Source organism: Pseudophryne corroboree, chromosome 2 (genome assembly GCF_028390025.1).
Source record: "Pseudophryne corroboree isolate aPseCor3 chromosome 2, aPseCor3.hap2, whole genome shotgun sequence".
NCBI lineage: Eukaryota > Metazoa > Chordata > Amphibia > Anura > Myobatrachidae > Pseudophryne > Pseudophryne corroboree.
Window position 1 is genome coordinate 244,570,152 of NC_086445.1, and position 15,144 is coordinate 244,585,295.

Genomic DNA, 15,144 nt, shown 5'->3' on the forward strand with positions numbered 1-15,144 from the left:
AATGAACACTGCCGACAATATCACCTGGTGATATTCGGCCCATCTGAGGATCCGAGCTACTTCCCGCATTGCCATGCGGCTTCTCGTTCCTCCTTGTTTGTTTATGTATGCGACTGCCGTCGCATTGTCTGACTGCACCTGAACAGTCTGAAAACGAAACATGTACACTGCTTGTCTTAGAGCATTGTAAATCGCCCTGAGTTCCAGAACATTTATGGATAGCGATCTTTCGTGATCTGCCCAGAGGCCCTGGAGCCGATAACTCTGAACTACAGCTCCCCAACCTCTGAGACTTGCGTCTGTTGACAGAATTATCCAATTCACGACGCCGAATCGTCTCCCTGCAGATAGATTGTGTATTTTTAACCACCAGAGAAGAGACACCCTGACTTGTGGCGACAATCTCACCCTGTGGTGCATCTGCAGATGTGATCCCGACCATTGCGCTAACACCTCCAGTTGAAACGGACGTGAGTGAAATCTTCCGAACTGAAGTGCTTCGAAAGCCGCCACCATTGTGCCTAAAAGGCGAATGCACAAATGTACTGAGACTGTGCGTGGCTTGAGCACTAACTGCACCAGATGACGAATGACCTGTACTTTCTGTTGTGGCAGGTAAACCTTTTGATTTACTGTATCGAGAATCATCCCTAGGAATTGAAGTCGTTGACACGGAATTAGATGTGATTTCTTTAAACTGACTATCCAACCGTGCTGAACTAGTACATTGTACGTTAGCAAAGCATGCTGGAGAAGCAATTGTTGAGACGGAGCCTTTATGAGTAGATCGTCCAAATACGGAACAATTATTACTCCTAGGGACCTGAGATGAGCTATCATCACGGACATTACATTGGTGAATACCCGAGGCGCTGATGAGAGGCCAAACGGCAGAGCCTGAAACTGGTAATGGTCTCGCCTTATTGCAAACCTTAAGAAACTCTGGTGAGGTGGCCAAATCGGAATGTGTAAGTACGCATCTTTGAGATCCAGTGCAATCATGAATTCCTGTGGCTCTAACCCTGCAATTACTGACCTGAGAGATTCCATCTTGAATCTGTGGTAAGTGACGTAATGATTGAGACCTTTTAGGTTCAATATTGGCCTAACTGAGCCATCTGGTTTTGGTACCAGAAACAGACTGGAATAATAACCCTGCCCCTGTTCCTGCACGGGGACCGGAATTACAACTGCAGCATTCAGCAGAGACTGAATGGCAACCTGCAGAACTGCTTTCTTGTCGTCCGACACAGGCAGTCCTGACGTGAAAAATCTTCCTGTCGGAAGATAATCGAACTCTATTTTGTAACCCTCTAATACTAAATTGCGGATCCACCCATCTGTGGACGTCTGCAGCCACGCCTCCTGAAAGCTCTGAAGGCGTGCTCCCACAATTGGAGATCCGAGATGGGCTGGGAGCCCGTCATGCCACTGGTTTGTTAGTGGTCTTAGTGTCTTGACGACGTGCATTGGATTGTCGGGCACTACGTCCCCGACCTCTTCTGCCAGGCGTGACTGCTCCTGTGCCCTGCCCACGAAAGGGCTGAGTTCTAAAGGATTTGAACGCCGGACCAGAATATTTCCGTTTAGGTATAGTTGTAGGCGATGGAAGAAACACAGACTTTCCTCCAGTAGCCTCAGAAATCCATTTGTCCAATTCAGGACCGAAAAGCTTCTCGCCATCATAAGGCAATGCCTCTATACCTTTTTTAACCTCCGTCTCCGCCTGCCAAGAACGCAGCCAAAGTGCTCGTCGAACTATGACTAGCGATGAGGACAGGCGAGAAGTAAGCTGACAGACGTCAGTAGAAGCTGTTCAGCAGCTTCCCAGATTTGATCCGCGAGAAGTATAAGATGGTCATCTTGCAGAGCCGACTTGAGCTCTTTTATCCATACCATTAATGCTTTAGTAACCCAAATGCCAACCAACCCAGGTCTCAGCAGCACTCCAGCTGCTGTATACATGGACCTTAGCATAGCCTCTATTTTACGATCTGCAGGGTCTTTAAGCGTAGTAGCAGTTGGTACTGGTATGGTTAACTTCCTTGTAAGTTTAGATACGGATGAATCCACCGATGGTGGGTTCTCCCATGTAGCTGTCATGGACTCTGGAAACGGGTAACTCGATTTAAATCTACGAGGTATAGAAAACCGTTTATCCGGATTCTTCCGTGTTTCCAGTAACATTTTATTAAGAGATTCCGAAATAGGGAAACACATCGGAGATCTCTGTCGTTTAGTAAAGACTACCTCATCATTCGTCAGGGGCTCCTCAGCTCCAGCGACTGACGTACTGCTCTGATGAGATTATCAATACCTGGGCTGTCAAAATCGTCACTATCTGACTGTTGGTCTATTTCGCCCTCCTCATACTCATGTTCAGTGAGGTCTAGTATCCCAGAGACTGGAAAATTATTAGGAAAAGGAAACTTATCTTTTCCACTCAAGGTGGACCTCTGACCAGATTGAGACTCCCCTGGTAACTCAAATGGTCTCATTTTAAACTCAGATCTTGCCGCCTCTCTTTCTTCACGAGAGGCGGCCAGCTCTGATTGTAAACCAACTAATACATCTGCAAGTAAAGCCCATGGAGGGTCCAGAGATGCTGGCTTTACTTCTGTGGAAATCGTATTTGTGGCTGTATTAACAACACTTGCTGTACATGTGGTGGATCCATCAGGCAACACACTCTTACAGACATGACATGAAAAATGTTTCTTAGATTTTGCTGGTGTCTTACTCATTATAAAGACAGACAATACAAACTACACACAGACAGTCTGCACGACTCAGTAATAACACCAAAGTTCCTTGTATATATCAGGCAAGTGCAGTGCCTGCCAGCAATAAGAAAACTGACCCCCAAATTCCCCTAGTACCACTCTTAAGCCGAGATGTAATATAGGAATCCTGGAACAGACAGGAGAACATTAAACATGTTAAGTACCAAGTTTTTCTACAAAGCTTAACACTGCCAATACTGCTAATGTCTCCCCCCACCCCCACGACCTCCGTGTACAGCACCGGGTCGGGGCCTGCGGAACTTTGCATAGGGCCGTGTGAGCGGCCTGTACCTGTATGCCAAGGCAGCGGGGAACTCCTCGGCTGCTGCGGGCGGTCAGCGGGAGCAGAGAGCGTACTGCATAGAGCCGTGGAGCGGCCTATGCACACGCGCTCCCGGCCCGCCACACACAGCATAGAGTGGAGTGGCCTCCTGTGTAGCCAGGCAGCGGGGAACATATCGGCTGCTGCGGCGCAGGGAGCAGCGGTCTGCTAGGTAACTTAAGATGCTGGGAGCGGCGGAGAGTGAGAGCGCGCTGCATAGAGCCGTGAAGCGGCCTATGCACACGCGCTCCGGGCAGCGGTCGTTAGTGAGTGAAACATGCCCAATACAATCCCCAACAGTGGGGCGGCAGCATAAGCTGACCGCCCCTACCCAACATACCTGGACCGTAACAAAAGTCTATGACGGGGCTTCTCATCCAAGCTCCGTCCAGCTTTTTGCAGGCAGCCTGCAGGTGGAGTGAGGGAGCTCTTTACAGAGAGGTCCGACACTCACGGCTGTTCTCAGCCGCTTCCACTGTCCCTGACCCACGCCTGTTAGAAGGGGGGAAAGGACGTGGAAATCCTTGAAAGGAAAAAAAAAAAAAAAAAACTTAGAAAAAATTCCAATACTTTGTGGACGAGCTCCACTATGCCTTCTAACTGTGTCGAGCACAGAAAAAACACTGAAGTGCTCGAGGATATGGAGGGGAGGAGTAGTCTCAAAAATTAATTTATTCAGTGCCTTCTTCCGGTGGAAGCCGTCCATATCCCAAGAGTACTCCAGTGACCCCTAGTGGATGAAAAAGAAAATAAGATTTTACTCACCGGTAAATCTATTTCTCGTAGTCCGTAGTGGATGCTGGGAACTCCGTAAGGACCATGGGGAATAACGGCTCTGCAGGAGACTGGGCACAACTAAAGAAAGCTTTAGGACTACCTGGTGTGCACTGGCTCCTCCCCCTATGACCCTCCTCCAGACCTCAGTTAGGATACTGTGCCCGGAAGAGCTGACACAATAAGGAAGGATTTTGAATCCCGGGTAAGACTCATACCAGCCACACCAATCACACCGTATAACTCGTGATATTATACCCAGTTAACAGTATGAAATATATCTGAGCCTCACTAACAGATGGCTCATAACAATAACCCTTTAGTTAGGCAATAACTATATACAAGTATTGCAGACAATCCGCACTTGGGACGGGCGCCCAGCATCCACTACGGACTACGAGAAATAGATTTACTGGTGAGTAAAATCTTATTTTCTCTGACGTCCTAGTGGATGCTGGGAACTCCGTAAGGACCATGGGGATTATACCAAAGCTCCCAAACGGGCGGGAGAGTGCGGATGACTCTGCAGCACCGAATGAGCAAACTCAAGGTCCTCTTCAGCCAGGGTATCAAACTTGTAGACTTTTGCAAAAATGTTTGAACCCGACCAAGTAACAGCTCGGCAAGTTGTAAAGCCGAGACCCCTCGGGCAGCCGCCCAAGAAGAGCCCACTTTCCTTGTGGAATGGGCTTTTACAGATTTAGGGTGCGGCAGTCCAGCCGCAGAATGTGCAAGTTGAATCGTGCTACAGATCCAGCGAGCAATAGTCTGCTTAGAAGCAGGAGCACCCAGCTTGTTGGGTGCATACAGGATAAATAGCGAGTCAGTTTTCCAGACTCCAGCCGTCCTGGAAACATATATTTTCAGGGCCCTGACTACGTCCAGTAACTTGGAGTCCTCCAAGTCCCACGTAGCCTCAGGCACCACAATAGGTTGGTTCACATGAAAAGCTGATACCACCTTAGGAAGGAATTGGGAACGAGTCCTCAATTTCGCCCTATCCATATGAAAATCAGATAAGGGCTTTTGCATGACAAAACCGCCAATTCTGATACACGCCTGGCCGACGCCAAGGCCAACCGCATGACCACTTTCCACGTGAGGTATTTTAGCTCTACGGATTTAAGTGGCTCAACCCAATGCGACTTCAGGAACTCGAACATCACGTTGAGATCCCACGGTGCCACTAGAGGCACACACGAGGGCTGAATATGCAGCACTCCCTTAACGAAAGTCTGAACTTCAGGCAGTGAAGCCAGTTCTTTTTGGAAGAAAATGTACAGAGCCGAAATCTGGACCTTAACGTAACCCAATTTTAGGCCCGTAGTCACTCCCGACTGTAGGAAGTGCAGAAATCGACCCAGTTGAAATTCCTCCATTGGGGCCTTCCTGGCCTCACACCAAGCAACATAGTTTTGCCATATGCGGTGATAATATTTGCGATCACATCTTTCCTAGCCTTAATCAGCGTAGGAATGACTTCCTCCGGAATGCCTTTTTCCTTTAGGATCCGGTGTTCAACCGCCATGCCGTCAAACACAGCCGTTGTAAGTCTTGGAACAGGCAGGGCCCCTGCTGCAGCAGGTCCTGTCTGAGCGACAGAGGCTATGGGTCCTCTGAGATCATTTCTTGAAGTTCTGGGTACCAAGCTCTTCTTGGCGAATCCGGAACCACGAGTATAGTTCTTACTCCTCTCCTTCTTAGTATTCTCAATACCTTGGGTATGAGAGGAAAAGGAAGGAACCCATACACCGACTGGTACACCCACGGTGTTACCAGAGCGTCCACAGCTATCGCCTGAGGGTCCCTTGACCTGGCGCAATATCTTTTTAGCTTTTTGTTGAGGCGGGACGCCATCATGTCCACCTGTGGCCTTTCCCAATGGTGTACAATCATTTGAAAGACTTCTGGATGAAGTCCCCACTCTCCCGGGTGGAGGTCGTGCCTGCTGAGAAAGTCTGCTTCCCAGTTGTCCACTCCGGGAATGAACACTGCTGACAGTGCTAACACATGTTTTTCCGCCCATCGGAAAATCCTTGTGGCTTCTGCCATCACCATCCTGCTTCTTGTGCCGCCCTGCTGGTTTACATGGGCGACCGCCGTGATGTTGTCTGACTGGATCAGCACCGGCTGGTGTTGAAGCAGGGTCTAGCCTGACTTAGAGCATTGTGAATGGCCCCTAGTCCCAGAATATTTATGTGTAGGGAAGTCTCCTGACTTGACCATAATCCTTGGAAGTTTCTTCCCTGTGTGACTGCCCCCCAGCCTCGAAGGCTGGCATCTGTGGTCACCAGGACCCAGTCCTGTATGCCGAATCTGCGGCCCTCTAGAAGATGAGCACTCTGCAGCCACCACAACAGCGACACCCTGGCCCTTGGAGACAGGGTTATCAGCCGATGCATCTGAAGATGCGACCCGGACCACTTGTCCAACAGATCCCACTGGAAGATCCTTGCATGGAACCTACCGAATGGAATTTCTTCGTAAGAAGCTACCATAATTCCCAGGACTCGCGTGCATTGATGCACCGACACCTGTATTTGTATTAGGAGGTCTCTGACTAGAGATGACAACTCCTTGACCTTCTCCTCCAGGAGAAACCCTTTTTCCTGTTCTGTGTCCAGAACCATACTCAGGAACAGTAGACGCGTCGTAGGAACCAGCTGCGACTTTGGACTAATCAGAATCCAGCCGTGCTGTTGTAGCACTTCCCGAGATAGGGCTACTCCGACGAACAACTGTTCCCTGGACCTCGCCTTTATAAGGAGATCGTCCAAGTACGGGATAATTATAACTCCCTTTTTTCGAAAGAGTATCATCATTTCGGCCATTACCTTGGTAAATACCCTCGATGCCGGGGAGAGACCAACGGCCACGTCTGGAATTGGTAATGACAGTCCTGTACCACAATTTTGAGGTACTCCTGGTGAGGAAGGTAAATGGGGACATGCAGGTAAGCATCCTTGATGTCCAGTGATACCATGTAATCCCCTTCGTCCAGGCTTACAATAATCGCCCTGAGCGATTCCATTTTGAACTTGAACCTTCGTATATAAGTGTTCAAGGATTTCAATTTTAGAATGGGTCTCACCGAACCGTCTGGTTTCGGTACCACAAACATTGTGGAATAGTAACCCCGTCCTTGTTGAAGGAGGGGTACCTTGATTATCACCTGCTGGAAGTACAGCTTGTGAATTGCCGCCAGTACTACCTCTTCTCGAGGGCAGCATGCAAGGCTGATTTGAGGTAACGGCGAGGGGGAGTCGCCTCGAACTCCAGCTTGTATCCCTGTGATACTATTTGCAGAACCCAGGGATCCACCTGTGAGCGAGCCCACTGGTCGCTGAAGTTCCCGAGACGCGCCCCCACCGCACCTGGCTCCACCTGTGGAGCCCCAGCGTCATGCAGCGGACTCAGAGGAAGCGGGGGAAGATTTTTGAACCTGGGAACTGGCTGTCTGGTGCAGCTTTTTCCCTCTTCCCTTGTCTCTGTGCAGAAAGGAAGCGCCTTTGACCCGCTTGCTTTTCTGAAGCCGAAAGGACTGTACCTTATAATACGGTGCTTTCTTAGGCTGTGAGGAAACTTGGGGTAAATATTTTCCTTCCCAGCTGTTGCTGTGGATACGAGGTCCCAGAGACCATTCCCAACCAATTCCTCACCCTTATAAGGCAGAATCTTCATGTGCCTTCTAAAGTCAGCATCGCCTGTCCACTGCCGGGTCCCTAATACCCTCCTGGCAGAATGGACATTGCATTAATTCTGGATGCCAGCCGGCAATATCCCTCTGTGCATCCCTCATGTATAAGACGACGTCTTTAATATGCTCTATGGTTAGCAAATAGTATCCCTGTCCTGACAGGGTAACAGACCACGCTGCAGCAGCACTATCCATGCTGAAGGCAATTGCAGGTCTCAGTATAGTACCTGAGTGTGTATATACAGACTTCAGGCTAGCCTCCTGCTTTTTAACAGCAGGCTCCTTTAAAGTGGCCGTATCCTAAGACGGCAGTGCCACCTTTTTGACAAACGTGTGTGCGCCTTATCCACCCTAGGGGATATCTCCCAACGTGACCTATCCTCTGGCGGGAAAGGGTACGTCATCAGTAACTTTTTAGAAATTACCAGTTTCTTATCGGGGGAACCCACGCTTCTTCACACACTTCATTCACTCATCTGATGGGGGAACAAAACACTGTCTGCTTTTTCTCCCCAAACATAAAACCCCTTTTTTTTGTGGTACCTGGGTTAATGTCAGAAATGTATAACACATTTTTCATTGCCGAGATCATGCAACGGATGTTCCTAGTGGATTGTGTATATGTCTCAACCTTGTCGACACTGGAGTCAGACTCCGTGTCGACTTCTGTGTCTGCCATCTGAGGTAGCGGGCGTTTTTGAGCCCCTGATGGCCTTTGAGACGCCTGGGCAGGCGCGGGCTGAGAAGCCGGCTGTCCCACAGCTGTTACGTCATTCAGCCTTTTATGTAAGGAGTTGACACTGTCAGTTAATACCTTCCACCTATCCATCCACTCTGGTGTCGGCCCCACAGGGGGCGACATCACATTTATCGGCATCTGCTCCGCCTCCACATAAGCCTCATCAACCATGTCGACACAGCCGTACCGACACACCGCACACACACAGGGAATGCTCTGACTGAGGACAGGACCCCACAAAGTCCTTTGGGGAGACAGAGAGAGAGTATGCCAGCACACACCAGAGCGCTATATAATGCAGGGATGCACACTACCCACAGTGATTTTTCCCTTATAGCTGCTATAATACACATATTTGCGCCTAAATTTAGTGCCCCCCCCCTCTCTTTTTAACCCTTTGAGCCTGAAAACTACAGGGGAGAGCCTGGGGAGCTGTCTTCCAGCTGCACTGTGAAGAGAAAATGGCGCCAGTGTGCTGAGGGAGATAGCCCCGCCCCTTTTTCGGCGGACTTTCTCCTGCTTTTTTATGGATCCTGGCAGGGGTATTTTACACATATATAGCCTCTAGGACTATATATTGTGTTATTTTGCCAGACAAGGTGTTAATATTGCTGCTCAGGGCACCCCCCCCAGCGCCCTGCACCCATCAGTGACCGGAGTGTGAGGTGTGCATGAGGAGCAATGGCGCACAGCTGCAGTGCTGTGCGCTACCTTGTTGAAGACTGAAGTCTTCTGCCGCCGATTTTCAGGACCATCTTCATGCTTCTGGCTCTGTAAGGGGGACGGCGGCGCGGCTCCGGGACTGAACGATCGAGGTCGGGTCCTGTGTTCGATCCCTCTGGAGCTAATGGTGTCCAGTAGCCTAAGAAGCCCAAACTAGCTCCAATCAGGTAGGTTCGCTTCTTCTCCCCTTAGTCCCTCGTAGCAGTGAGTCTGTTGCCAGCAGATCTCACTGAAAATAAAAAACCTAAAATATACTTTCTTTTTCTAGGAGCTCAGGAGAGCCCCTAGTGTGCATCCAGCTCAGCCGGGCACAAGATTCTAACTGAGGTCTGGAGGAGGGTCATAGGGGGAGGAGCCAGTGCACACCAGGTAGTCCTAAAGCTTTCTTTAGTTGTGCCCAGTCTCCTGCAGAGCCGCTATTCCCCGTGGTCCTTACGGAGTTCCCAGCATCCACTAGGACGTCAGAGAAATTGAATTATCTGTTTGAAACATTATTCTGATAAGTATGCATTAAAATTCAATGCTTTTTAAGTGCAAATTTCTGGTGAGTGCCCCTCTATATTGGTTTTCTATATGTTGGAGTCTGGACTTTATGCTGGACCTCTCGGGAGTCACCCCAGTCGTTGATATATTGTGTCGGTGAGAGTGCGACCATACCTGGAAGTATATATAGAGAGAGATATATCTTAATATAAAACTTCTGAACTATAGACAATACAGGTCTCCATGGAGTAGGCACACTCCAGTAGCACAGAGTTTGCCTGTCAGAAACACACAAAGAAGACAGGCTACAGCAGCAGTCTGAGAAATAATGCCCTGCTCCATTAGGCCAGTCTCTGCTCACCTCCATCTATATCTAAGAGTCCCAGTGTCCCCCAGTGGAGGCAGGAGAATAGGTCCCTATATTGAATGGTATTTTAAAAGCTGCTGCATTGCAGTAAAGAGTATTCACACAAGCTGTGCTGTCACTACTAGGAAAGAGCCTTAAATGCGACTAACACTTACCTCTTTTCTTTGGTGATAGGTCTCTCCTACTTTGATGTGTGCTACCAGACTGCCCCCTGTTCGTGGATCCAGGATATGAACAACAGTCGCCATTAGGTCATACACGTTTGTTGCTTCATTTTCATCATCCGATGGACTTGGCTGTAGAGCACATAAGATTAGTTTATTTCTCTTTATCTATGACAATTAATTTTATAAATAAGCTAAAATAAGATTTTACTTACCGATAAATCTATTTCTCGTAGTCCGTAGTGGATGCTGGGGACTCCGTCAGGACCATGGGGATTAGCGGCTCCGCAGGAGACAGGGCACAAAAATAAAGCTTTTGGATCAGGTGGTGTGCACTGGCTCCTCCCCCTATGACCCTCCTCCAAGCCTCAGTTAGGATACTGTGCCCGGACGAGCGTACACAATAAGGAAGGATATTGAATCCCGGGTAAGACTCATACCAGCCACACCAATCACACCGTACAACTTGTGATCTGAACCCAGTTAACAGTATGACAAACGTAGGAGCCTCTGAACAGACGGCTCACAACAATAACAACCCGATTTTTTTGTAACAATAACCATGTACAAGTATTGCAGACAATCCGCACTTGGGATGGGCGCCCAGCATCCACTACGGACTACGAGAAATAGATTTATCGGTAAGTAAAATCTTATTTTCTCTAACGTCCTAAGTGGATGCTGGGGACTCCGTCAGGACCATGGGGATTATACCAAAGCTCCCAAACGGGCGGGAGAGTGCGGATAACCCTGCAGCACCGAATGAGAGACTCCATGTCCTCCTCAGCCAGGGTATCAAATTTGTAGAATTTAGCAAACGTGTTTGCCCCTGACCAAGTAAATGCTCAGCAAAGTTGTAAAGCCGAGACCCCTCAGGCAGTCGCCCAAGATGAGCCCACTTCCTTGTGGAATGGGCTTTTACTGATTTTGGCTGTGGCAAGCCTGCCACAGAATGTGCAAGCTGAATTGTACTACAAATCCAGCGAGCAATCGTCTGCTTAGAAGCAGGAGCACCCATCTTGTTGGGTGCATACAGGCTAAACAGCGAGTCAGATTTTCTGACTCCAGTCGTCCTGGAAACATATATTTTCAGGGCCCTGACAACGTCAAGTAACTTGGAGTCCTCCAAGTCCCTAGTAGCCGCAGGTACCACAATAGGTTGGTTCATGTGAAAAACAGAAAACACCTTAAGGAGAAATTGAGGACGAGTCCTCAATTCTGCCCTGTCAGAATGAAAAATTAAGTAAGGGCTTTTATATGATAAAGCCGCCCATTCTGACACACGCCTGGCTGAAGCCAGGGCTAATAGAATCTTCACCTTCCATGTGAAATATTTTAAGTCCACAATGGTGAGTGGATCAAACCAATGTGACTTTAGGAAACTCAAAACAACATTGAGATCCCAAGGTGCCACTGGGGGCACAAAAGGAGGCTGTATATGCAGTACCCCTTTTACAAACGTCTGAACTTCAGGCACTGAAGCCAGTTCTTTCTGGAAGAAATTCGACAGGGTCGAAATTTGAACCTTAATGGACCCTAATTTTAGGCCCATAGACAGTCCTGTTTTCAGGAAATGTAGGAAACGACCCAGTTGGAATTCCTCTGTAGGGACCTTCTTGGCCTCACACCACGCAACATATTTTCGCCAATTGCGGTGAAAATGTTTTGCGGTTACATCCTTCCTGGCTTCGACCAGGGTAGGGATGACTTCATCTGGAATGCCCTTTCAGGATCCGGCGTTCAACTGCCATGCCGTCAAACGCAGCCGCGGTAAGTCTTGGAACAGACAAGGCCCCTGCTGGAGCAGGTCCTTTCTTAAAGGTAGAGGCCACGGTTCTTCCGTGAGCATCTCTTGAAGTTCCGGGTACCAAGTCCTTCTTGACCCATCCGGAACCACGAGTATCGTTCTTACTCATCTCCTTCTTATGATTCTCAGTACTTTTGGTATGAGATGCATAGGAGGGAACACATACCATGACTGGTACACCCACAGTGTTACCAGAGCGTCCACCGCTATTGCCTGAGGGTCCCTTGACCTGGCGCAATATCTGTCTAGTTTTTTGTTCAGGCGGGACGCCATCATGTCCACCTTTGGTTTTTCCCAACGGTTTACAATCATGTGGAAGACTTCCCGTTGAAGTCCCCACTCTCCCGGGTGGAGGTTATGTCTGCTGAGGAAGTCTGCTTCCCAGTTTTCCACTCCCGGAATTAACACTGCTGAGAGTGTTATCACATGATTTTTCGCCCAGCGAAGAATCCTTGCAGTTTCTGCCATTTCCCTCCTGCTTCTTGTGCCGCCCTGTCTGTTTTCGTGGGCGACTGCCGTGATGTTGTCCCACTGGATCAATACCGGCTGACCTTGAAGCAGAGGTCTTGCTAAGCTTAGAGCCTTGTAAATTGCCCTTAGCTCCAGTATATTTATGTGGAGAGAAGTCTCCAGACTTGATCACACTCCCTGGAATTTTTTTTTTATTTTTTTTTCCTTGTGTGACTGCTCCCCAGCCACTCAGGCTGGCATCCGTGGTCACCAGGACCCAGTCCTGAATGCCGAATCTGCGGCCCTTTCATAGATGAGCACTCTGCAGCCACCGCAGAAGAAACACCCTTGTCCTTGGAGACAGGGTTATCCGCTGATGCATCTGAAGATGCGATCCGGACCATTTTCCCAGCAGATCCCACTGAAAGGTTCTTGCGTGAAATCTACCGAAAGGGATCGCTTTGTAAGAAACCACCATTTTTCACAGGACCCTTTGTGCAATGATGCACTGATACTTTTCCTGGTTTTAGGAGGTTCCTGACTAGCTCGGATAACTCCCTGGCTTTCTTCTCCGGGAGAAAACATCCTTTTCTGAACTGTGTCCAGAATCATCCCTAGGAACATTAGACGTGTCGTCGGAAAAAGCTGCGATTTTGGAATATTTAGAATCCACTCGTGCTGTCGTAGAACTACTTGAGATAGTGCTACTCCGACCGCCAACTGTTCTCTGGACCTTGCCCTTATCAGGAAAGCGTCCATATTTCTTTTAGGAAGAATCATCATTTCGGCCATTACCTTGGTAAAGACCCGGGGTGCCGTGGACAATCCAAACGGCAGCGTCTGAACTGATAGGGACAGTTCTGTACCACGAACCTGAGATACCCTTGGTGAGAAGGGCAAAATTTGGACTTGTAGGTAAGCGTCCCTGATATCCAGTGACACCATATCGTCCTGGTTCGCTATCACTGCTCTGAGTGACTCCATCTTGATTTGAACCCTTGTATGTAATTGTTCAAATCTTTTAGATCTCACCGAGCCGTTTGGCTTCAGTACCACAATATAGTGTGGAATAATACCCCTTCCCTTGTTGTCGGAGGGGTACTTTGATTATCACGTGCTGGGAATACAGCCTGTGAATTTTTTTCCAATACTGCCTCCCTGTCGGAGGGAGACGTTGGTAAAGCAGACTTCAGGAACTTGTGAGGGCAAGACGTCTCGAATTTCCAATGTACACCTGGGATACTACGTGTAGGATCCAGGAGTCCACTTGCGAGTGAGCCCACTGCGTGCTGAAACTCTTGAGATGACCCCCCACCGCACCTGAGTCCGCTTGTATGGCCCCAGCGTCATGCTGCGGACTTGGCAGAAGCTGTGGAGGACTTCTGTTCCTGGGAATGGGCTGCCTGCTGCAGTCTTCTTCCCTTTCCTCTAACCCTGGGCAGATATGACTGGCTTTTTGCCCGCCTGCCTTTATGGGTACGAAAGGACTGAGACTGAAAAGACTGTGTCCTTTTCTGCTGAGATGTGACTTGGGGTAACAAAAGTGGATTTTCCAGCTGTTGCCATGGCCACCAGGTCCGATGGACCGCCCCTTTATACGGCAATACTTCCATGTGCCGTCTGGAATCTGCATCACCTGACCACTGTCGTGTCTATAAACATCGTCTGGCAGATATGGACATCACATCTACTCTTGATGCCAGAATGCAAATATCCCCCTGCGCATCTCGCATATATAGAAATGCATCCTTAAAATGCTCTATAGTCAATAAAATATTGTTCCTGTCAAGGGTATCAATATTTTCAGTCAGGAAATCCGACCAAGCCCCCCCAGCGCTGCACATCCAGGCTGAGGCGATTGCTGGTCGTAGTATAACACCAGTATGTGTGTATATACTTCTTAGGATATTTTTCAGCTTCCTATCAGCTGGCTCCTTGAGGGCGGCCGTATCTGGAGACGGTAACGCCACTTGTTTTTATAAGCGTGTGAGCGCCTTATCCACCCTAAGGTGTGTTTCCCAACTCGCCCTCACTTCTGGCGGGAAAGGGTATACCTCCAATAATTTTCTATCGGAGGAAACCCACGTATCATCACACACTTTAATTTATCTGATTCAGGAAAAACTACAAGTAGATTATTCCCACCCTACATAATACCCTTATTTGTGGTACTTGTAGTATCAGAAATATGTAACACCTCCTTCATTGCCCTTAACATGTAACGTGTGGCCCTAAAGGAAAATACGTTTGTTTCTTCACCGTCGACACTGAAGTCAGTGTCCGTGTCTGTGTCTGTGTCGACCAACTGAGGTAAATGGGCGTTTTTACAAGCCCCTGACGGTGTCTGAGACGCCTGGACAGGTACTAATTTGTTTGCCGGCCGTCTCATGTCGTCAACCGACCTTGCATCGTGTTGACATTATCACGTAATTCCTAAATAAGCCATCCATTCCGGTGTCGACTCCCTAGAGAGTGACATCACCAATACAGGCAATTTGCTCCGCCTCCTCACCAACATCGTCCTCCTACATGTCGACACACACGTACCGACACACAGCACACACACAGGGAATGCTCTGATAGAGGACAGGACCCCACTAGCCCTTTGGGGAGACAGAGGGAGAGTTTGCCAGCACACACCAAAAACGCTATAATTATACAGGGACAACCCCTTATACAAGTGTTTTCCCTTATAGCATTTTCACATATGTAATCATATCGCCAAATAAGTGCCCCCCCTCTCTGTTTTAACCCTGTTTCTGTAGTGCAGTGCAGGGGAGAGCCTGGGAGCCTTCCTCACAGCAGAGCTGAGCAGGAAAATGGCGCCGTGTGCTG

At 48.8% G+C, this 15,144-nt stretch overlaps 1 protein-coding gene across 4 annotated transcripts in view; it reads right to left on the minus strand.

Moving 5' to 3' along the window:
- PAN2 (poly(A) specific ribonuclease subunit PAN2) overlaps window positions 1-15,144 on the minus strand; it is a 295,174-nt gene that overhangs the window by 59,964 nt on the left and 220,066 nt on the right. For all 4 annotated transcript variants that reach the window (XM_063952590.1, XM_063952592.1, XM_063952589.1 and 1 more), the window contains one exon: window positions 10,044-10,184. In XM_063952590.1, the coding sequence (XP_063808660.1) occupies window positions 10,044-10,184 (141 nt within the window). The remainder of the gene's footprint in view (window positions 1-10,043; window positions 10,185-15,144) is intronic.